We start from the raw sequence: 24,270 nt of genomic DNA, 5'->3' as shown, positions 1-24,270 counted from the left end.
GGGTCTTCATTTTACCAACCTCGGAAGGATGGATATAGCTTTTGTATGCTGATACAATCTTTAATTCTGCAGAACCCAAACTACTGTATTATTTCACTCAAGTTTATGACATTCAGTCCATTTCATACAATTTTTGACAATGTTGATGAATATGTCATGCTGTTGACAAAAAACATACTTTAAATTCATTCCATAAGGATTCATTCCATAAATTAATCCTTGTTGGTTTATTTTTTAAAAACACAAGAGTCAGATTTACATCAATAAATATTAAATACACACATGCTCTATTAGTAGTTTTAGTCCTATGTATTCTTAGTGTAGAATTAGCTACTTAATGCAGAAAATAAAGAAACCAACTTCTGTTAAAAAATGCATAAGATCATATTGTATATAATAACTTATAATATTTTTTTGCAATTTAAGACATCATGAAACACTGATTGTTTGGAGGAAAGGGAACTAATTTCTATAAGGAGGGGGGGCAACTTTTTCTGGACATAGACCATCCTAGCTTTTCAGGAATTTGCTGGGCAATCCACTCCATGTGGATTCTCAATTTAACTCATTGGCTTTTACATTTAATTAAAATTGAATAGAATTTCCCAATTACATCTTTAGTCTCCCCTCCTCTGTCACATTAAAAATTGAAATTTGTTAACAAATTTGGAGCTTTCTAGTTAAAGGTGTTTCAGGCTCACACTATCCCAAGGCCTAAAATTATGCACCCGTGGTTTACAATGAGAATATTGGATGAGGTTTAATTTCCATAAAAATCTATGAAGTAGTGAAATTCACATTTTCAAAGGTGAACGCAGAGGACAAATTCTTGCCTGTAAGCAGGTCACAGTGTTTAGCAGATATCCAAATTCTTAGATCTGTACTAATGCACAACACTTGTACGTGCTATATAGATTTTTTTTAGAATAAAAATGTCTAAATAATCTGATAATATGTTCATTTTCTCTTACCATGAACAGGCAGGTTTCTCTGAACTTTTCAGGAAAAAGGGGACACAAAGGCTTGAGCACCATATTTGAAAACTAACAATTAAGTGCAGAAATTATCCCACATTAAGAAACATATATGAAGAAATATTCAAATGAAAAATTGGTCTGTAATGTTTGGTTTATGATAATTAGTCACACATGGAAAAGGAGCTGTTTGATTATGACTACTGAGAGAGAGGAATGCAAATACTGGCCCTAATATAAGCAATACAGTGATGCATTCAGATGCACCTTGTTACATGACTCCCTTTCCCCCTTCCCAACTCTTCTCCCCAAAAGCAACATGATTTTGGCCACTGACTACAGTGTTTAGTGATGCCTGGAAATGTTGACTGACTAGCTAATGACTCACGAAGGGTAGATGCAGTAGAAGTTCCACGTAGAAAATGTTGTAATCCATCTTCACTATCACTTGAACTTGCCATGCTATTCCTCATTTGCATCACAGACAGTTGGGAACAGAGGCTGGGCTGGCGATCTATTTTTTGGGATGTCTGCACAGAAAAAAAACACACAATTCTCCATCAGTCCTAGATGTTAATAAATATTCATCTCCTGCCATCATTTCTTTTAAGTTGTTCAGACAATGCTTTCTCAGCTACCATCCCAACAACCCCCATAGAATAGGATGACAGAATGTCTGCTAATTATAACTTGGATAACTAAATTATGATGGGGGAAATAAGAACTCTGTGGCAATTTACATATAATAGGGTAGAAACCTATTAGTCTCCACTGAACTGACAGCTTCCCTCTCTATTGGTCATGCTCAGCAAAAACTAGAAAGACAGATATTGATGCTAAATAATTCCTGAGGGCTAAGATATTACATTACAGAAGAAGACTCAACTGGCTCAATAGAAGAAGACTCAATAGAAGAATTCTAGTTTTACTATTTTGGGTGCAGGCAGTGGGAGCTAATTATTCTACACCAAAGATACTAGGATTAAAAAAAAAACCCTTAAAAAGCAATCAGGTCACTTCTAGCCAAATAACTCCAGTTTTGCCACAGATTTATAGGCCACAGCAGGGGCATTTAAAGTGGGGAAGACTTGTGAGCTGGATGTGAATGGATAAGGACTTGCCCACATATCTTTTGAAGTGCAGCACAGAAATAATCATTCTCACTTTCTCATTCCCAGACCCCTAGGTTGTGGGGAAATTACATAGAAAAGCAAGCATTTGGCTATGTCACTACTGAGAAGAAAAAAGAGAGAAGAAATAGCTACTTAAATAATGTCCAAGGATAAATCCATAGGCAGGATCATTTCAATGGATAGTATTTAAAAACAATCATATAGGAGGGAGAAGACTTTAAACTACACATTTTAGGTTTAACCGTTTTATGCTTTAGGTAGCCTGCTGCTCTCTATTTCTTGCTCTTCATTTCATATATAAATCAGGAATAGAAGATTAAAAACAGCAAGTAAACACTTATGCCAACAGCATATGTTTAGAAGGAGAAAAATTACACATGGAGAGCCATAGAGTTTGATTTACTGTGGCATTATGTAAGTTTGTATGGCCCCGTCAAGTATGACAAATCTGTCCCAATGGACCTATATAAGTAAAGAACCCAGTGACTTCATGGATATGCTCATATAGCTTCTTCACAGCCATGCAGAAGTGGTTTCTTTATATCTTTCCTTTGAATCATTGCTTAAAAATCCAGTTCCTAAATTCTCTGATAGTGAAGAAAGCCTTTACTTTCAAAAGACCATTGCTGCATTAAGATATCTAATCAGATATCCAAGTGGAAGCATGTGAAAACTTATACAGTTCAACTTATGGCAAAGGAGTTCCAATGCCATGCAGAACAGGAAATATATTCAATGTCTCGAAATAACCTATGATGGAAAGGGCAATATAGATATTAATGAATACAGAACCAAGGTCCAAACAGTTTAAAACCCTCTAGAGTTTTGATGAGTTCTTGATCCAACCCCAAAACCAAATGATGCTTGATAATTATAAGTTTCAAAAATATAACTGTTAAGTGTTGTTCTGCATGACATTACATAAAATTCAGCATTCCAACTATTAGTCATTTATTTAGTTCCCTCAAAAAAAACATTTAATTGCCATCATCCAGTAGTTGTATTTATCTTCTCTTGGATATAAGATAGAAAAATTGATAGAATTCAATACGAAGTTATAAATAGGCATTCTAAATCAATTGTGTTTTAAGAAGCTGTGTGGGAAAGGATACTGTACATTTTAGAAGGGAGCACAAATTAGCTCATCTATAAAATAGTTATATAATGCATGGAAGTCAATAGAGAAATGCTTACCTTATCACTTAGGGTTGGATCATTTAATGAGTATAACTTGTTTGTAATATCCTTTCCAATAAGATACTTAAATATTTCAAAAAGAAATGGCTCTGATTCTAGAAAAAATGCAAGTCTCTCTCTGGACCAACATAAGAATTTGCAGTTATCATCAGCAGTAATTGATACCTATAAAGAAAGTGTGGTCAATAATTAATACATCATTTTAATTGTTCCTATGACTACAGCATATTTAATTCAAATCTCAGCAAATGACTAACATAAATAGCACTTAGACTTATATACTGCTTCCTAGTGCTTTACAGTCCTCTCTCTGATCGGTTTACAGAGCCAGCATATTAAAAATACTTTATTCTATGAATTTTCTCATTTCAGCAAGGATGAAAATGGTATTCTGACTATACCGAGAACCTTGCTTTCTATTCTATTTCATTTGGATTTTTAAAACCCTGTAAACAAAGGTATTGCAAAGGAGAAATTAAAGAAATATGAGAGTCAGTACAAAGAATTCAAACAGCCAAGCTTTAATTACAGTATGTAACATTGTACAGAGGGCCCAACACTCCAGTGCTGCAAATCTTATTTGCGGATAAAGTTTAACTGGTTGTAATCAAAGTCAAAGAAAATGGAAACGTTGAATCAGAAGCGGAATAATAATCATATTTTTCCTCTAATTATTTTAAGAATAATATAAGGCAAGGATGTTAAACAATTCCTTTACTTTTGGAGATACAGTAGAGCCTCGGGTCACAACTGTAATCCGTTCCAGGATTTCGGCCACAACCCAATTTGGTTGTGACCAAAATCACAACCGTTTGCACATGCGCGGACAAACCCCTTTCAAAAAAATGGCGGCAAAGGGGAAATTGGCATGGAAAGGGAATCTTTCCACACAGATTTTGTTCGCCACCCGATTTTTGAACTGTGACCCAATTCAAAAATTGGGTGGATTTTTTGTTTGCCATCCAATTTGGTCAGGAACAGGAGCATTCACGACCTGAGGCTCCACTGTTTTACAAAACATCCTTTATCATTTCATAGTTCTGAAATACAGCTACCATATCTGCACTGCTAAAATCCATATCACTACCAGCTGCCAGGAGAGTGTTAAAATGTGTGTATCTCTTGGCTGCCCTTGTCTGGATTTATGCAGCCCATCTCTGATAGCCCCATTCTGAAATGGCCATATAAAGGTAGTCCTCAACATACAATGGTCCACTTAGTGACCATTACAAAGGCACTGAAAAATGGGACTTCTGACTATTTTTTACAGTTACGACCTTTGTAGAAACCCTATGTTCATGTGATCAAAATTCAGATGCTTGGCAACTGGTTCATATTTATGACAGTTGCAGTGTCCCAAGGACATGTGATCCCCCTTTGAGAAGCAAAAGATCACTTTCTGACAAGCAAAGTCAATGGGGAAGCCAGGTTCACTTAACAACCAGGCTACTAACTGATCAACTGCAGTGATTCACTTAACAACTGCGGCACAAAAGGTCATAAAATGGGGCAAAACTCACTTAACAAATGTCTCACTTAATAACAGAAATGTTGGGCTCAATTGTCATCATAAGCCAAGGGCCACCTGTACTCTGATAATATGCAACTCAGATCTTTTCTTCAAGAGGAATATTGCTCTTCCTCTATCTCATCCAGCATAAGCTCTAATCATGTAAATAGAAGTAACAATATCAAGGGATGGACTATCTTCAGTTGAATGCTTCAAGGATTACGGCCTCAGAATAAAATTCAATTTAAGTGCTGTTTATATATGCAGGCTAGCTACCAATGATTGTGTTCAGGGCATCTCCATAAATCTAAATCCAGCAGATGGCACCAGTGTATTAACAAGAACAAAAGGGAGGCAAATCCCCTCATCCAAAGATCCATAAACAAAAAAATGTAAGTATATCCCTTCCCAAAAAATTGAAAGCAATGTCTAAGCATGTGGCGAGGTCTATAAACTATTTGTAAATGTTGTCTACCTATCATTAAATGCATATTTTCATTTTCTAAGAAATGAATTAGTATGTGAATTAAAACAACATTTTCCATCATTAAAAAAGCACACATATATTAAATAAAATTCTAGAAATTTGTGGTTAAAAATGTACAATGTGTGATCAAAACAATCAAAACAATGTGTGAATTTTAGTCCCCTTGGCAAATAAATTTAGTACTCCTATTCTTGCCTTGTTCTTGTTTTGATTGAATTTAAACTAATGTGTGGAATAAGAAGGCTGAGATGTTTTCTTTCGGTATCTGGTAGAGACGGTATTTTCTCCAAGTCTGAATAAATGAGTGCGCAAAACCCAAAGTAGATAATGTGTTAGAAAGAACAGAAGTATCTTGTTTTGGTCTTCCAGTAGGGGGATTACTGTATTATGACAGCAACCTTTCTATGGCATTAAGCCCAGTTCTTCAGTGGAACATATTACGCTAAGTCACTGATTTTAGATTCCGTACCAGGCTCAGTTTCACTTTTACTATCAAGTTAACCAACAACTGCATAAATTCCTGGTCAGGCATAGGAACCAGGCTTCCAAGGAAGAGATTGCCTTTTACTATTAAAAGACACTGCAATGATTCCATCTTTTACTCCCTCACATGTTTTTTTGGGGGGGAGGGGAGAAGGAAAGGAAAGGAAAGGAAAGGAAAGGAAAGGAAAGGAAAGGAAAGGAAAGGAAAGGAAAGGAAAGGAAAGGAAAGGAAAAAAGCAGCTCTGGGCAACTGCATAAGAAAAATCTAGCTAATTAGTTCCAACTAATATCTGAAACTCGTTTTCTGGAGAATCATTTTGGAAATATGGGATCTCTCACCAATTTTGCAGCCTATTATCTCTTTATTTCTACAGATCCCTGAAAAGGTACTTGCTGGAGTAGTAGATCTTATTTTTCCAAATCTCTTTAAGTCATACTATGGGAAAGCAATAATTTTCAACCATTTTTTATTCTTTTTAAAAAGGACTTTAGAAATTTGATGGCTAATTACAAATAAAAAGTCCTGGAAGGAATCATACTCCAATATTTCCTTGATTGCTGTTATCAGTTGCCAAAAAGATATGGCAGATTTTTGAAAGGACACTAAAACTGCCATCTGTCACCATCTTAGATTCTTGTATTTTCTGAACTCTTTCCCACAGATCTTTCCATCCCTTAGTTTTCTGCAGCACAGGAAGGCTGTATTATAAGTAATTTATTCCCCTCATAATGGTTCTTTAACCTGTAGTGAAAAAAGGGCTTCTTTCTCTTAGATTCCCTTGCATTGAACGAAATGATATTTAAATATAGTGTCTATCAGCTTTTTCTGAACTGTTCTCCACATTGTCCTGTTTGAATATTTTGAAATACTAATGGATCGTCTACCAACAGCAAACAAGATTCTAGTTGATCAGGTAAAGGTGATTATTTTCAAATTATAGTTCCAATAGTAAAATAGCATGAAGTTCAAGTACAATGGTTTTCTCAATAAAGTATGGAAAAGTGATTGTTAATCTTATCACACATGTATCTGGTGTATGAAAAAATATCATTTTAAATCTCCCCAATAACACAACCTTAATATTTCACATCGGGAATTATTTTATATTCCAACAACAACAGTTTTAAAAACTATATCATCAGACAAAATACTGTAAATTCATAGCTCTTCAATTTTTCAAACAAGCACTTTGTTCACTGGGAAATCTCCATGATAATTATACTCATTCCTAAAGAAATGGTTGATTTCATACCTGGAATTTCTCACCCCGATTCATCTGAGTTGATCGATATTCAGGAGAATCTATAAAGGCACATGGGTAAATATTATGCAGAAAATGTCCTCTATAGGAGACCTTCATTCTGATGATGAAAATAAGTATTACAATAATTGATAATATAGGCAGTAGAGCAAGCTAATTTCTAACAGAGTACAATTATTTGCAAATACATCAATTCACACAACTTCTGTTATCATAGGAAAAAACTTCATTGACTTTTACTAGTTAAAATTCTGGAACCCCCACAGTTCAGCTATTTTCCAAGAGGCATGACACAATCTGCTGCTGAATCATATCCTACACTTAGATATCCCCTCCCCATCCTTCCCTCTTACTTGCATTAATTCCATCTTGGTGCATGGTACATTTATATTGTTCATTATCATTCATCACGAATCATTACTAACCAATATTAAGCTAAGATTTCCCTGTTACAATTAATGATGCATTAACATCAAGGCAGATGTAATGTAGCATTAGGGATAGCTGCATTGGGAGAAAGAGCAAATGAGGGAGAAAGTTATAAATTGGCAGATCAAGAGCAGAAGGAAGTAGAAGGATTCTGTACTGTTCTGCTTGGTTAACTTTAGTTTGGACTGAATCCTTGCCAAGCTTCTGTTTTTAGTTGTGGATAAGGCTTATTCCTGCTGGAGGAAAAAAACCTGGGGGTTGGGATTGGGAGAAGTGTTGATGTTCCCAATATTAGTTTCTCAATCTCGATGTTACCAATATTGATGGGCTTAATTGAAGCTTTCCTGTTACCTAATAACCAAGGCAATTTTTCTACATGAAGTAAGTAAATAAATAAGCCACCAGGAATTTAGGAAAGCATAAGATTTCCCTGTCTCACTGTAACAAGGGGAAATGAATCATGAATCAAGTGACTTGAGCATTGTTACAAACATTTTTTGAGATTTAAAGAAATAAATTTCTTAAACATACAATTCCCAAAAGCTTAGACATTTAACTGAGAATCTACCAACAATCAAATTTTCTTAGAACCACATTGTTTGAAATCAGTAACAAACAGTATGATCACTGAAAGATAAGAATAAAACTTTGAATAGCAGTTATAGAAGATAGCAGCTGACAAGGGCTGCAAAACACTAAGGAGGTTATCAGATCTGTTAGTACTGCAAATCACCAGGAAATTCCAAACCTGAAGGAGTAAAAAGAAGGTACAGGACTGATCTAACTTTGCTTTGTTTCCCTAAAAAAAATATTCTTAGGCATGTCCTAAGCAGACTACTGTTTCTATGAAAGGGAAAGGAAAGAATCTTCACTAATTCTATTTATTCCCTTTAGCACCTAGTGCTATTTCCATAACTCAGGGGATTCTCCAAATTTTTGGATTAAATTTTGGATGACTCTAAAGGAAAGGAGAAAGGGCGTTGGTACTTACCTGACACGCCCGTTCTCTTTGAGCTGTGAAGAGCATCCAGTAGTGGGAGGTGCTTCAGTCTCTGCATGTCTAGGCTGGGCTTAATTTATGGAACGCTCCTCCTCCTCCACGGGACTCCTCCCCAGCGTTCCCCAGTTTTGGCGAAGATGAGAGAAATAACCGCCCTCGTCCTCAATGCTCTAACAATTCATTGGCCGAAACAGGACCCCACCAGACGGGAAAAAAGGGTGGGGCTGGATGCTCTTCACAGCTCAAAGAGAACGGGCATGTCAGGTAAGTACCAACGCCCTTTCTCCCATGAGCTGTTCAGAGCATCCACTAGTGGGACATACCAAAGCTTGGCCTGTCCTACGGGAGGGACTCTGTCTGGCCTGGAATCTCCTCCTGGTCCCTGTGGATCTGTTGCAGAACTCTTCTGCCAAAGGAGGCCTCAGCGGATGCAAACACATCTATTTTATAATGCCTAATGAATGGCGATGGAGAGGCCCAGGTTGCGGCTCGACAAATTTCAGTTATCGGTGCCTGTGTGGCCCACACTGCCGATGTTGCGGCTCTCCTTGTTGAATGAGCTGTTATGCCCCTGGCCACCTGCAGGGATTGAGTCTGATATGTTTTTGCTATCGCGGCCCATAGCCAATGGCCTATTGTAGAAGGTGAGACCTTGCATCCCTGAGTGTTGGGCTGAAAAGACACAAATAAGGCTTCCGTTTTTCTGAAAGCCGCTGTGCGGTTGATATATATTTGCAATGCTTGCCTCACATCAAGCCTATGCCATTGTAGTTCCAACCCTTGGGATGGTCTGGGAAAAAAATTAGAAAGTATCAGCTCTTGTGCCCTATGAAAAACTGAGTTAATTTTGGGTATAAATATAGGATCAGGACGAAGGACCACCCGGTCAGAATGGAAAACACAAAGATCTTGTCTGATAGACAAAGCTGCAATCTCTGAAATACGATGAGCAGAAGTGATCGTTACAACGAAAACTACTTTATACGTCAGAAATTGGAGACTTGATGATTTCAAGGGTTCGAAAGGGCCCTTAGTGAGTGCGACCAGGACCTTGTTAAGGTCCCAGGTGGGATAACGGTGTACCGCTGGAGGGCGTAAATTTGTGGCTCCTCGAAGGAAACTCGGTATGCGTGGATGATGGGAAAGAGATAGTAGACCTTCACCAAATGAGAACTGACGCCAAGGCCGCTACCTGTCTTTTCAAGGTATTAGGTGATAATCCCTTGTCAAGTCCCTCTTGCAAGAACTCTAGGATTTGAGCCACAGATGGAGAGATGGGATCAATTCGAGACTCGGTACACCATTTGCAGAAACTGGACCACGTGGCATTGTAAATGTGAGTTGTTGAGGGGCGTCTGGCGGCTTGGATAGTGGCGATAACTCTGTTGGAAAACTTTTCGCTCTTCAGACAACTCCGCTCAACCTCCAGACGGTCAGGTGCAACCATTGAGGGTCCGGATGTTGAAGGGGTCCCTGGGTTAGCGAGACCCTGGCTGGCGGAATTCTCCATAGTGTTGATACGGATAGACTGCGGAGGTCTGCAAACCACGGCTGTCTGGGCCAGTAAGGAGCAACTAGAAGTAGTTCCGCCCTCTCGTCTAGCAGTTTCTGGATGACCTTGGGAACCAGTGGAAGTGGCGGGAACGCATACAGAAGTCCTGGGGGCCAACGACAGCGGAGCGAATTGAAGTTCTCTGCTCCTTGCGAGGGGTACCTGGAAAAAAATCTCAGGAGCTGAGCGTTGAGGGGGGAAGTGAACAGGTCCACCACCGGCTGTCCAAATGTCCTGACCGCCTCTTGAAATAGGGTCGGATGGAGGCGCCACTCCGATTGATCAATCGTGGCCCTGCTTAGCCAGTCTGCCTGTGTATTCGACAGACCCGAAATGTGCTCTGCTCTGATGGAAAGTAGGTTGCTCTCCGCCCAACGACACAAGTGCTCCGCTTCTCACATGAGTTGTTTTGGCTGTGTGCCCCCATTTGTTTATGTGAGCTTTGGCTATTACGTTGTCGGTCAATATTAGTATGTGCTGATTGCGTGCTGATTCCTTCCTGTGGAAGGAAGCTGCGGAGAGCCAGGTGTACTGCTCGAAGCTCCAGCCAGTTTATGCTGCACGACTGTTCTATGGCAGACCAGCGGCCTTGGGTTGTGAGCGATTGAACGTGCGCTTCCCATCCAGACAGGCTGGCATCGGTGGTGACGGTAAGTCTGTGTGGCTCTTTGAAGAGGCAGCCTCTGTTGATGACTGGTCTGGTCCACCAGAGGAGAGATATGAGGACCTTTGATGGTACCTTGACCTTGTATTTGGAGTTGCTTCGGCCGGAGCGCTGGTACGGGAGCAGGAACCACTGGAGGGATCTAGTGTGGAGCCGGGCCCAAGGGATGATAGAGATACATAAGATCATCTTGCCTAACAATTTTGATAGTTCCGCTAGGGACACCCTCTTAAGACCCCTGATCTCCTTGATTAATTGCTGAATGCTATTTATTCTATCTGGTGACAGGTAAACTTTGCCTTCCACCGTATCTCTGACTGCCCCCAGATGGGTTAACCGAGTCGATGGTGTTAAATGACTCTTTTTCCAATTTATTGAGAACCCGTGTTGTTGTAGGGATTGTAATGTGTTCTGAGTATCTTTGACTGCTTGATGAGCGGAAGATGACAAAATCAAGATGTCATCAAGATAACACTGGAGTCATACGGGGATATCACGGAGATGAGCAGCTAGCACTGCGAGAACCTTCGTGAAGATCCTGGGGGCAGAAGCTAGTCCAAAAGGAAGGGCCACATATTCAAAATAGTGGTTATTATAACAGAATCTCAGAAATTTATAGTGAGAAGGCCGAACAGCAATATGTAGACCAGCCTCCGTCAGGTCTATGGACGTGAGGACCCTTTCTGATGCCAAGTAAGATAGATTGCAGGGTGTGCATTTTAAACTTGTGATATACTAAGAAACGGTTGAGATGTTTCAGATCCAATATTGCTCTGCACCCCCCCCCCCCCGAACTTTTGGGAACAACAAAAAGATGTGAATAGAAACCTCGCCCTCATTGGTTGGTGGCTACTGGCTGGATGGCTCGTATGTCCAGTAGGTGTTGGATAGCTGTTTCCATGAGATTATGTTTAACCGGGTCTCTGGAGAGAGGGCATGACATGAAAAAATCTGGGGGAGTGGATTGAAACTCCAGTGCAAGGCCAAATCTAACCGTGTCTCTGACCCAGGAATCAAAGGTTGAGGAGTCCCATTAGTCCACGAATAATTTAAGGCATCTGCCAATGGGGGTCGGGTCCAGGGAGTTATCTTGGATGCCAAAAGGACCTGTTTCCTGCTCCCCGAAAGGATCTCTTGGATTGACCACCCCTTCTGCTCCTATCCCCGAAGTCAGACCTGTCTGGCTGCTGCACTGGTCTGAATGATGGGGGTCTCTGGTATCTGGGTGAAAAGGATCCCTGGTAAAAGGGCCGAAAGGATCCCCTTCGAAAGGACTGAGGTTTCTAGAATCTGACTTCCGAAAAAGGGAAGGAAGAATTTTCTTTTTGTTTCGGGTTTCAATTAGTAGCGGATCAAGGGAAGGGCCAAACAGTCTGTCTCCCACAATTGGGGATGAAGCCAGCTTACATTTGTGCTTAAAGTCCGCTTGCCAATGTTTTAACCATAGTAAGCGTCGCGCTGTGACATGTGAAGTAATGGCCCTGGCTGAAAACTTGACTGCATGATAAATTGCGTCAGCTGAGAATTCAGCAGCTGCTATAAGTTTAGCAATATCTTGGTGCGCTCTAAGGTTGGAATTAGGGACATGTTCCCGTAAGAGGCGGAGCCATCTGAGAGAAGAACAGATGAAAAAGGAGGCGGCCATGGCTGCTCTGATGGCCCACACGTCAGACTGATGGGCTCTGCGTAGGGCTAGCTCGGCCCGTTTTTCCTCCAGCTTTAATGCCTCCAGCGCATCACTGGGAATGGAGGAGGACGCTAATCCCACTATAGGTTCATCTACCTCGGGAGTATTCAATAATTTTGAGCAATCAGGGGCCAAATTGAAATATTTCCTGTCATATCCAGTAGGGGCTGGGTACACCGCTGCAGAGGCCCACTGTTTCTGTACCAGGTCCGGAAACATGGGAGGAACTGGGATCACCTCTGCTTCGACTACTGGTTGGTTGAAAATCAGATCTTCTGGTCCCTCTTCCGAAGGAGTTGGAGTGGTAGAAGGGGTCGACTTGTTTAGGCGTGCAATATTTTTTGAAGCACCTCCCACTACTGGATGCTCTGAACAGTTCATGAGAGAATTAGCGAGGCAACTTCTACAGCAGAATTCTTCCATTAGCTAGAAAGAGCTCTCCTGTCCAGGGATGCAGGTGGGTGGGTACATTTTTGATCTAACTAGCTTATATTTAGGTCTATCATACCTGACCTATAAAAATCCAAATAAGCACAAATGGGCAGCAAAGCAAGACTGAAAATTCCTTGCTGCCATCTAGTGGTTGTCTGGATTTGTGCAGATCAGATCTGGTAGCCTTACCTATCTCTTTCAGATCGAGTGTGCATTTTTCATACAGTCCAACTATATAAAGGGGAGATCCAGACCCAGTTATTTCAGACACATACTTTCCTTTTAGTAGAATACTTAATCGATCATCCACTGACGTTTTATCTTCTGCAGCATATGCTTGACCTGTTTTTAAAGTCTGAATTTCGCAGAACTGTCCTGTCAATCTTTGGAATAGCTCTGGAGGAACATGGAGTGGTTCAAACATTCTCTTGTATAGGCTACTGAGCTCTTTATTTATTTTTATCTAGAAGACAATAGTGAAGAAATATTACAAACATTAGAAATGCAGAAGAAGTAGTTTTAAGACATGATCGTTTCAGTTAAAAAGCCTCCAAAAATATTGTTGCTGGCAAAAAATCAATAAAAGTTTACAGTTCATTTATTTACTTAATACTGCTTTTTATGTTGTCAAAAGTTAAAACTATTTATGAGTACAAATCAAAATTGCATGGTAAAATACAATATAAAAGCCCATTCAATAAAGAAAGAAGAGGAAAAACATAAACAAAACTAGCTAATCATAACATTTTCAGTCAAAGAAACCCCAGAGGAAGAATTAAGTCTTCATCAGGCATCTAAAAGACACATTAACAGGTGTCACAGATTGGGGGTGGCAGGAGAGGAAGAAAAGGAAATTCTGGAGTGCAGCTGTCAGTTGCTTTTGTAACTACGAGATGACATTTTCAGTCACTGATGATCGTAGTGATTGTTCAGATTTGAAACAGGATATTAAATATCCTGGTACTGATTTGTTTAGTGACAGAAGCATGAACTTGGCCTGATAAATTGACACTCATTGTGTGTATGATGAGATATCCCACTCAGAATGCTGATTGGATTCTACCATACATTCTGCATTTCCTAGGCCCAAGGAAGACACACATAGAATGTTATCTAATCTAATGAAGCTATCAGTGTGTATTCAATAATAGAACAGCTGTTATTATATCTAAGAGACTATGTAATTAGCCTTCCAACTAATTTTGATAATAGATGTTCCTGAGCACAAAATTACTTGGGTCTCTGAAATCTATAACTCTAGAGGCTCCCCAAAAGTACTTTCCCGTTCTTTCAGAAGCATTACCACTCTATTCTGAACACAAAAATCATTCTGGAGTCCTTGGTGCTGTTTGAACTTAGTTGTTTACTTGCTGATGTTTCATTACTTAACTAGATGCTGATGATGTTACCTAGTTTGGTAATGGAATGTCTGCAAGTAAACAATCCAACTCAGGGATACCTAGGATCCCATAGTTCAACCCAACTCAAAGATGCCAAGGATCCCATAGTTCACGGGTGTCAAACTTGCAGTGTCACGTTTCTGTCACATGATGTATCGTGATGTTTTCCTTTGTGGAGCTGGGGTGGGCGTGCCAGTTTGACACCCCTGCATAGTTCAATCCTGAATATATATATATTCTCTTCTATTGAAATAAAGATCCTCAAATTCCTGTACTTAGGAACCACACAGAATATTACTGTTGTTTCAGATTTAGCGCTGGATTATTGACTTTCATCTCACCCATAACAACATCAAAGTTTTTCAGAATATGAATAACCACAACTTAATAAAATATTATTGGCAAAAGAAATCATCCCAAAACTCTCTGATGATTATCCCTAGGGACTTCATATAGTTGTCCCAAGACCATTGGGACAAAATAGTGCATTTTTGCCATAGCCAACTTCCAAGGTACACAATCCTGTTTCAGTTTGATTGGAACTATTGTAATGCAATGTCTCCAAGCTTCAACTCCAGCAGCACAAATAATTGTCTTCCTTTTTCCCTCACAAAATCATTATACCATCACTACTATAAGTCATTGGCTCCCAAAGAATAATCCAGGTGCCATAAATCTTTTCATGGCAACATGTAACCCAGTTTTATAGAAGCCATTATGCATTGTCTTGTGATGAGATGGCAGGACAATAAATTTAATAAATAAAACAGCATGGCAGTTACACATTTTAATCTGACAACTTTAAGTTTAGGGTTCATTCAAAGTTTATTCCGATCTGTTCAGTTATCTATAATTACCAACTGACAGCCGTTTAGTTTTCACAAATTATTATTTACAAATAGCTTTGTGATGATAATCTTTTCTCCAATGGAGGATTATGTTACTGCTCATCCAATCAATATTATCTTTCCTTAATTTGCCCTTTAGCAAATAAAATTAAGCCTATTTATTTTCATGATAGAATAACAAAATATATAGAACGGTAAGGAAATTTTAAAAAAGACAAGAGACTAAATTATAAAATTCAAATTTATTAAAATAATTTCTTTTCCCCATATGTGTAGACTCTAAACTACATGGACTTTAATGACAAGGGGGAGAAATGCTAGTTCCCTTTTGTCAACCAATGTCGTTGCTGAAAGTTGCAATTCTGTTTTGGTTAATTGTGTGAGGTTATGGGTCAAAAATTATTCAAAACAATTATATTTTCAAAAATAAATGTTCCAGTCTGATATTGCAGCCACAGCTGTAAGCAGACAATATAAATATAGTTAAGCAGAAACATTATCTTATTAGCTGGGAATCTGAGAATAATAAATACCTTTCAAATTGTTGTAAGAAAATAGTATGCATGAACAAGTTAGTTCTATATAGTATTGTATATTATTACTCCATTCTTTTTGTCCTTTACTTAAAGTAATCTAAAATCCCTGAAAATGATTAAAGATACCAAACTGTTGTATAGTCCAAGGCTTGGCTTTTACAATGATCAACCAGACCCTTCTGGGAAGTCCATAAGTAGGACCTGAGTATTTTAGCACCTTCCCACTCATGTTTTCTAGTATTGGGTGCTAAAACATATATTAACCTTGAAACTAAATGCAATGTATCATCATTATTACCAGCCACTTATAGCTTATATCCTCCCTGACTTGTACACACCAATCCTTTGCGTTTGTTTGTTTTTAATTCCCAATATATTGTTGATCTCTGCAACTTGCAATAATAAATTCTATAGATTAATTATTCACTTCATGAAGTAGTGTTTCATGAATCATTCACTCCCAAACTTTGCATGATTCCAATTTCTAATTATCTGCTTTCTCCCCTCAGGCATTCATTCTCCTTTTACTCAGACCTTTTTTTTTGCAAACCAATGAAAACTTGCAGACTGGGTTCAGATAATATGCTTAATCGTAATCTTAATAAGTCTACTTGTCTTTTCAAAAATAAAAACCATTTTTGATACAACTATGACCTGGATGACTGAGAATCTTCATAGGCATATTACTAAATGAGTCTAATTCATGATTTCACACAATGCATTGAAGTGGCTGGGCTTAAACTACTGAAAACAGAAATCAAGGCATGATTAAGACAAATGAAGCTACAGAGATTGTAAAAATGCAGCTACTTGAGAAGGGTAGGGTGAACATCTTTTCCAACTGCACATCCTTTGGGAAGTTCACTATCAGAATTACACAACATACTAGCACAGAGAAATTATTACAGCGATGGATTAGAAATGGGGATATCCATGTGCAAATCCATTCTCAACTCCTGAAACCCTATTGCATAATTTTGGGGCTGCTATTCTTGCTTAGCCTAACCTACCTCACAGTGTTCTTGCTGTGAGGTAAAGCTGTGAGGAAAAGCTGGAGATGCGAGTGCCTAAGCTCCAAAAGGGAAGGTGGGATAGAACTCTAAAGAAAAAAAACATTCCAAGTGGGATGTATATTTTGGGGCTTATGTTTTTATTGTGTTATTCCCTCGTAATTTACACATCAGCAAAGAACTTGGGATGTGTTGTCTGAAATATGCACCATTGTACACCTCCCTGCATTGAATTACTTTGGTTTCTTTAATGCTGATAAACTTTTAGAAATCCTCTTCAGGCCCTGATCTCTGTCTTGGCCCATACCATCTTAAATCTACATAATTCCACTAATGTTCTTAAAAAGTCAGGTGAGGCAGCTAGACTAGTGGCCACCAAGATAATCCGTGTGGGCACACTGAAGCTTCCTAGACTTCCTGCCCCACTTGGAGATCCTGTTTGCCGCAGTCGTACAACATCCTGTATCACAACATGTTGTGATGGAATGTAAAGGCTGTCTGATTCACATAGTATATCAAAACAGTGAAGTCCGTGAGATGAAGGCCAAACTGACAAAGTCTTTCAATTCAATAGCCAGAACACTATGCCTTGTCTTATCTGAAAACATAGGCAGGCAGAGCAGAGATCGATTAATCTGTCAGAAAAGCAGAAAATGGTCATAAAAGAAAGCAAAAATAATATAGCGTTGAGCCAGATAAATAAGGATGGAAGCTTTAATGGAGGCACACGGAGCCTCAAGTGGAGAAGGTGGTCTTGGGCCTATTCTTAATTAATTTACCTCTATATCAACAAGAAATAATCTGAATTTTAGTAAGGAAACTAGATAAAATGGAGATGTGTGCTCTGTAGGGGGGGGGGAGAGCTTTGTCCTTGAGATTAAAAGAGCAATGTTTTCACCAATATAAGATCTTTCAGGCAGCCCCTCCCTCCCCCGACAATAGGATTTGTCTGGAAGATTGAAATAAACCCTGCAGCAGATAACTGTGGTTTCTATTGTGTACTGGCTCCTCCAGGAACGGGGCCTCAGAGCAGCTGCACTTAGAAGTGTTGTAAAAGGACAGCTCTGCTGACCACAGAGGAAATCTTTTCAGCGATGAATGGAGCAAATATCATGCATCTCTGCATATGATAAGCCAGGCATATGCCTCAATCAACCGCAAAGGCATCTGCACCTTTTTCTGACAGCAGCATTTCTTCTGCAGTACCTGATAAGCAAAGCTCTGGAAGTGACAAGGACAAGGATTACTTCTTTAAACCATTCACCAGCCAGTAAAACATCTCCCCCCTCCTCCATTTCTAAGATTATGAGGATGAGCTTGCAATATATTACTAGGCAAAGGGACAACTTCCCTTTCAATTCACTTTATTACACTGATGCTCTTTTGATAGCAGATTCACCTATGAGTAAGAGAAAAACTAGAGGGCGTTGTACAACAGCCCATTTTGTGTAGCTTGCTCTTTAATTTTATTTCAATCAGCTGTACACTACAAAATTTCTAGTTGGATATTTGCTACAGATGACAAAAAAGCCTTAGTACAAAGGATGCTGGAATGCAGATGAACTACTGTCATCCAAAACTTACTACACATATGGGTTGTTATAGGTAGAAAAAAAGGTAGAAAAAAAGGCTGAGAGCCAGAAAAATTTGCAATAAGATTCTCAAATATCTAGTCTGGAGACAGACAATCCTGCTTATTTTTATACTTAGGGTTTACCTGGCTATTTCAAGAAAAAGAGAAATTGGATTGCATAGTGGAAAATAGCCCTGACAAGTTGTGAATGATCAGCGTCTTTCTCTTGATAGAATTATTTTTAAAGCAGTAAAAACTTTTGTCAGAGATCAGGGATAGAAATAATGTTGGCATATAATTCCTCCTCACTTAACAATCTAATAGAGAGTGGTCAAAGAACCTAAATATCAATTTTTAAAACTTCCTTTCTGTTTCACCAAGGAAAGTTTCCAATGAGTCAATGAGCCTCCTTTTACTCACTGGATTTGACCCAATATCTTGTGAAATTATATATCTAAATATGTTTATATCTATCTATCTATATATATATGATAGATAGAATATTGAGATATTATATATATATATGTATATGTATGTATGTATAAAATTTATTTATTTACATGTTTGTCAAATAAAAGACAATTATGTATTTTAAAAATGTGTTACTTCAACAGTATACACAATGAAATATTTTAATATAAAGATAAAATAAAGTAAAGGATATTTTCTATGTATAAATCAATGTGCGTAAGAAATTCTGGTAAAGTAGACAGCGATGACTTTTTGCTAGCCAAATGTGAAATATACTAGATAAACATTTAAAGATACATCTCCTGAAAGTAATTTATTTCCTATTTTTATGAAACTTTAATAGCATGATCTTCAGAGGTCATGACTTTCACCCCACCTCAGTGGGAGGAACAGATACACATATTATAAATAATGAAAAGGAAACCTTCATTGCAGTGAAGACATGACGAGGAAGAAGAAGAGGAAGAAGAGGAACAAATTATATCCTACTGAGAATTATGAACTGTGCTGAAAATAGAACCAATGTATAACAATGCTCTTATTAAAATATTATTATTGGATATATAATACTATTATTACTATTAGTAGTATTTACTAAGAATATTTATTGATGCACAGGTCAGACCAAATAATGCCGTAATTACAAATGTTGTCCAAAACAATAAGTTCAAAATATAACCAAACTATTTACTTAGAACAAATAACATATAATAACCATAAAATGATACAATAGAGTTCCACTGAAGTCCTGAATGTTTATTCTCACTTACTTATTAGGATTTATATGCTGCTCCATTCCCAAAGCACTGTAAGTGGCTTAGGAGCCCTCAAGAAGATTAAAAGCAAACAAAACAACATGATATAATTAAATTACAAATGCAAAACTCTTGGCACTCAATATTTGCACGTTATATTCATCTTACACTAGTACTACAGGCTATGTAAATGAAAACCTGGAGAGATAAGTACTAAAAGCACAGTTATTAATAAATATTAATAACCTCTTGCACTTTTTTTGGCAGTGAGAATACATTAGCCAAACAAGCCCATTTAAAAGCAAGACCCAATTCTTTTAAATAACTTCTTTATACATCTATCATTGATTTAGCAATGGTGAACATACCGGCCTCCTCTTGTACAGCAAGAATATAAAATGCAGAAGATTGACAACAAGGAATACCATATTCCAGATTACCATATCCACTGCACAGCGAAAAAGGGCTGCCCAGATGATAAAAAGTACACACCCTGCCAAAAATAAAAGTGTGAAATTATTAGGCATACAACTCTGCCATTCCCAATCCAGAAAACTTAAGTATAGTAGAATATTGTGTTCAAACTTTTTATCTTCCATAGAACAATCTACCAAAAAATGACTAACAGTAATAAGAACAATGATGATTATGCCAGGAAAAGAATGCAAGTTATAGCATTATAGAAGAGTACTACCCATATTTGTCTGGAAGCACAATCAGAAATGAAATTATTCATTTATTTTTTTAATAGTATTTAAGGATTGGTTTTTCACACATATTCCAAAGCACTCTCCTGCTCCCAAAATCGAACAAAATCAAGCAGCAGGAATAGAGAAATAAATTTTATAAATATGTTATAATGGATTCTCATTACAATAGATTGTAAATGGTGCAACATTTGAGTCTAATGTTGCTTTCCTTACCCATTGCCAGCATAGCTCGTAGGACAATCATATGAAGATTAAACGTAGTTGGAATAACCAACCCAACTGCAAAACAAATATTGGCCATATGAAAAACCAGGTGATGGATCTCTCTCCAATTTTCACATACAGTTTCATTCAAAGGCACAGAGGTGGCATTTCTGAAGTCCAGGCTGAAGTTCAATGGGGCTGTGGTAATTGAACTGGCTTCTATGAAGTTCATCTTGAACTAGCCTGTTAGAAAGAAATATAGGTTGTACTTGCAGTGTGACTGAATATTCATCTTTTTGCAAGAGAATTGAATGGGGACAGATCCCGAAAGCTTGAAAAGTTATACATGGAACATGTTGAATGTTCGCTTCATATATATATATATATATTTTAAAAAGAAAACCAGATCTTGTATTTATCAGAATTAACTCAATCACGAATTGTATACTCTTATCTATGTCATTTTGCATACATAAAGTGTTCAACAAAGTAATGGGTATAGCTTTGGCACTCAAGTAACTGTCAGCAGAGAATACTTAAAATAAAGTTAGAATTCTGCTTGTCTCTCCCACACCTATCCAACTGCCATGTAGCTGTGACATTAAACAGCACTACTAAATATAGTACCTAATGCAGTGCTGAATAGAAGATAAGAAACAAAAGAGTACACAATGCTTTAACAGCCAAGTTTTAAGGGCAACAAAAATATTTAATTTTTAAATATAATAGGTTAGACTCTTCAGAAAACGGTCCAATATACATCTAGTCCATGACATATGACCCAGTCAAAGCTAAAAAAAAAATTCTATATGCGGTAAATTTGTTAGTGATTCTCTCAACAGTTCTTTAGTTTGTGCATCCACACACGTGTATGTAATTTGTACTCAAGTGATGCTGGATACTCTAGCAGAATGCAACACATCTGCTGTCTGCATTTCATTTTGTGTTAATTTTTGATACATAAGCAGCTTTTGATGGTTTTTGATGGACAACAACTTCAATTGGAAAAATGTACTGTATGAAGTTCACAATTCCTTGAAGAGTTGGAAAAATTCTGACTGGGCAATGACCATAGGCTGAGTGTAGAAGATATATTTAACCTTTCTCTACATGTGTAGGGTGCTATTTTCAAATAGAAACTAAAAAAGAGTACTTTTAATCAAGAAAATGGCTTACAGAAGAAAGTTAAACTTATTCATTGAAGCTGCTAGACAACTGCAAAACTCCCTGAGACTATTATAAAGGAAGAACCAACAATCAACAACCTCAGAAGTCATTCCACACATATACGTCTGCTTCAGCCCTTATATCCAGAAAAAATAAAATAAACACAGCATGACTTACTTCACACTATGTCTGGATTCATGTTACTAAATCCTCATGTAGCATCATTCATTGGTTGAACCAGATCTTTAAAACCACACAGTAATATTTTTTTATGTTTACTAATTGCTACATGCAAATAGATGTTTTATTTTAAGGTGTTGCTCTGAAAGTGAAGCAAAAATAGGGACAGAAATAATATGTGAATTTCCAGCATTATAAAATATTGATTTCAATTTCACAGATATAGAGGCAGTTAGAAAAATATCCACTGGATATCATAATCTGTTTTATATCAGTGGGATCTTGGTTGTTCAAAGCAAGTGTCCCTATGAAGAACTCAATAATTCTATACTAAAAAGGCAATCTGCATTTTACCTTTTTTTGTCGTATGATACAACACTGTCCAAGATTTTGCTAACATTGTATATGGGCATTTAATGTGCATTTTAATATATGTTTGGTTAAAAAAGGAGATTTAGTGTAGATATATGTGCATGCACATTTTCAAGTCAATATGCAGTTTTCTTGACATTTTCAGAAGGAGGTTGCCTGTTACCTTGTGGCCCAAGGTCACCCTCTTACATGCCTAAGCAGGACTACAGGCTCACAGGCTTAGCCTGGTGCCCTAACCATCATGCCGAAACAGCTCTCTCAAGTATATTACTTTACAATACTATATACAATACAAAGCATTCTAGACTCTAGGCAAAGGATTATTACTTGAAGTATATAAACACTATTAAACATAATAATATTTACTTGCTATTAAATTTGGTATTTCAAACACGGTGCCCAAATAAGCAACGAAACAGAGTAACAGGGGAAGACATCACGTTCCTTGTAGATAGCAGTCTTGGAGGGGGAGGACTTAATTGGAAGAGTTAGGGTCATATCTGGCCATAACTGGACTGCCAATTTATTGCAAGTTTTCATCATGCTGCACATACATAAAACATACACAATATTCAAGCCTCTCCCAACAAGGATGGGGATTGTATAAGGCTGTACTTTTTCTTTCTCTCAGAAAATTACTTCAGCTTCAAAATAATAATGAGGCTGGTATGGTTTGTGCCGAGCAATGAGGACTAGTTGTCTGTACATATTGAGCCAGGCCTGGGCAAGGTTTTGATTAGCCTTGCCTTCTGTTTCAGATATAAAGACTCATTCAAAGTTGGTGGCACAGGGATATCTGACCATGCTTCCCCCCCCCCCTTCAAGGTATGACTCAAAACAATAAGAGGACAGTATTATTATATTGCCTTTTGCAATTAAATTCCAGTTTCCCCCACCCGGGATGACAAGAAGCTAGGATATATTTAAAAGCAGACGAGAACCCTAAGAATCCTCTGTAATGTGCTTTGGGGTCCTTTTGAATGAGGGAGCCGGGGTGTTTGTTTGTTTGTTTGTTTGTTTGAGCTCCTGCAAACTGAACTCCAGTCACAACTCCACAACTCCAGGCATCCCACGGGTTATTTGCGCGAGCCTCTGCAGTTCTTTCTCTAGGTCCCGACGTGAGAATCCAACGAGGCCGGTACAGAGGGCAAGTGCCAAGCGGTAGGCTAAGGCGGGAGATAGACAGGACTGGGGACACCCAACGGGCGAGGCTAACAAAGTGTCAGGTTCTGGGAAGCAGCGCGCCCGCGTTAAAGGCAGTAAGCAGCCGAAACTCACCCAGACTAGATTTGCACGGGAACCTTCCCTCCCTCCACCCCGCACCGCCGGCTCGTGAGTAGACCGGGTTGCGGAAAATGTCGCCGAGCCCTGCGCGTCCTCCCAGCTGCCTCAATTCTGCCTATCAAAACTGATCCGCCCCGCAGTTTCTTCTGGCCTCCCCGGGATCTTCTCCTACCTGCTTCCCTCCTCCTAGTCCCAGCCAGCCTTACCTCTCCGCGTCGCCGCTGCCAGGCTCCTTCTCCAGAGTTTCTACTGTTATACTCAAACGTGGCTGCCAGCACTGGCGCGCTCCTCACGGGAGCGCCTTGTGGCTCCGCTGCGCCTGCTAGAGGAGCCTGCGGGAAGCGCGCTCGCCGCCCGCGGAGCGCAGGTTTTGACTAAAATAGGCATCAAGCAACCGCCAGTAGTAACTTGCGGGCGGCGCTAGCTCCCTCCCCGCGCTTGCAGCCCTCAGAAACCAACTGCGTGAGGGAGAGCAGAGGCGCTTTTTTGGTGGGGGTACGCTTTGCTCTTCCCGTCCCACCCGCGTAAAAGTTATTGGGATTTGCTTGTCCGCCGGGGGTGGGGGAATGCTTGGTGATCTCCAGTCGCCGCTAAAGCTATTCGGAATGTTACGCCAATTCAAAAGCGACGCGGGGATTAAGTGCCCAAGGAGCAATACCAGGGCTTTGCGAACTTTCTTCCAAATTATTGGGGGGAACCACTTCTGTTTATCCCGAGAGTACAAGGCACCCCTCTGCTGCTCATTGAAGCAGCTGCCTAGAATTTAAGGGCCTCCAAACTCGGAGTCTGAAGGAGCTTCTCTAACTTTCAAGTGTTTTTAAATTATTATTAGTATTATTAGTATTTGTTACAGGTTTATTTGGATTTCAAACAAGAGTGTTTCTTAAATTTAACCCTCGCATGACCCTCATTCATTTTAGATTTGGGTTGTTTTTTTCATGCATTCACAT

At 38.8% G+C, this 24,270-nt stretch overlaps 1 protein-coding gene across 10 annotated transcripts in view; it reads right to left on the bottom strand.

Annotated features, from left to right (window-relative positions):
• The window catches only part of POPDC1 (popeye domain cAMP effector 1), a 28,965-nt gene extending 5,269 nt beyond the window's left edge, over window positions 1-23,696 (bottom strand). Inside the window, exons 1-8 of one of the 10 annotated variants that reach the window (XM_087942838.1) lie at window positions 23,527-23,653; window positions 21,662-21,806; window positions 20,327-20,560; window positions 19,772-19,896; window positions 13,086-13,273; window positions 7,038-7,146; window positions 3,302-3,469; window positions 1,363-1,504 (exon numbers count right to left, since the gene is read on the bottom strand). In XM_087942838.1, the coding sequence (XP_087798964.1) occupies window positions 1,363-1,504; window positions 3,302-3,469; window positions 7,038-7,146; window positions 13,086-13,273; window positions 19,772-19,896; window positions 20,327-20,549 (955 nt within the window). In that variant the 5' untranslated portion in view covers window positions 20,550-20,560; window positions 21,662-21,806; window positions 23,527-23,653. Of the gene's footprint in view, window positions 1-1,108; window positions 1,505-3,301; window positions 3,470-7,037; window positions 7,147-13,085; window positions 13,274-19,771; window positions 19,897-20,326; window positions 20,561-21,661; window positions 21,807-23,314; window positions 23,441-23,492 lie in introns of those variants that run through there. The other 9 variants (XM_087942847.1, XM_087942818.1, XM_087942824.1 and 6 more) reach the window with 9 other exon arrangements.
• Window positions 23,697-24,270: the final 574 nt, after the last annotated feature.

Source organism: Notechis scutatus, chromosome 1 (genome assembly GCF_049901735.1).
Source record: "Notechis scutatus isolate UNSWTSFEM ecotype Mainland chromosome 1, rNotScu1.2, whole genome shotgun sequence".
Classification (NCBI taxonomy): Eukaryota; Metazoa; Chordata; class Lepidosauria; order Squamata; family Elapidae; genus Notechis; species Notechis scutatus.
Note: the sequence above shows the minus strand (reverse complement) of the source record. Positions and strands in the feature narration are given on the sequence as shown.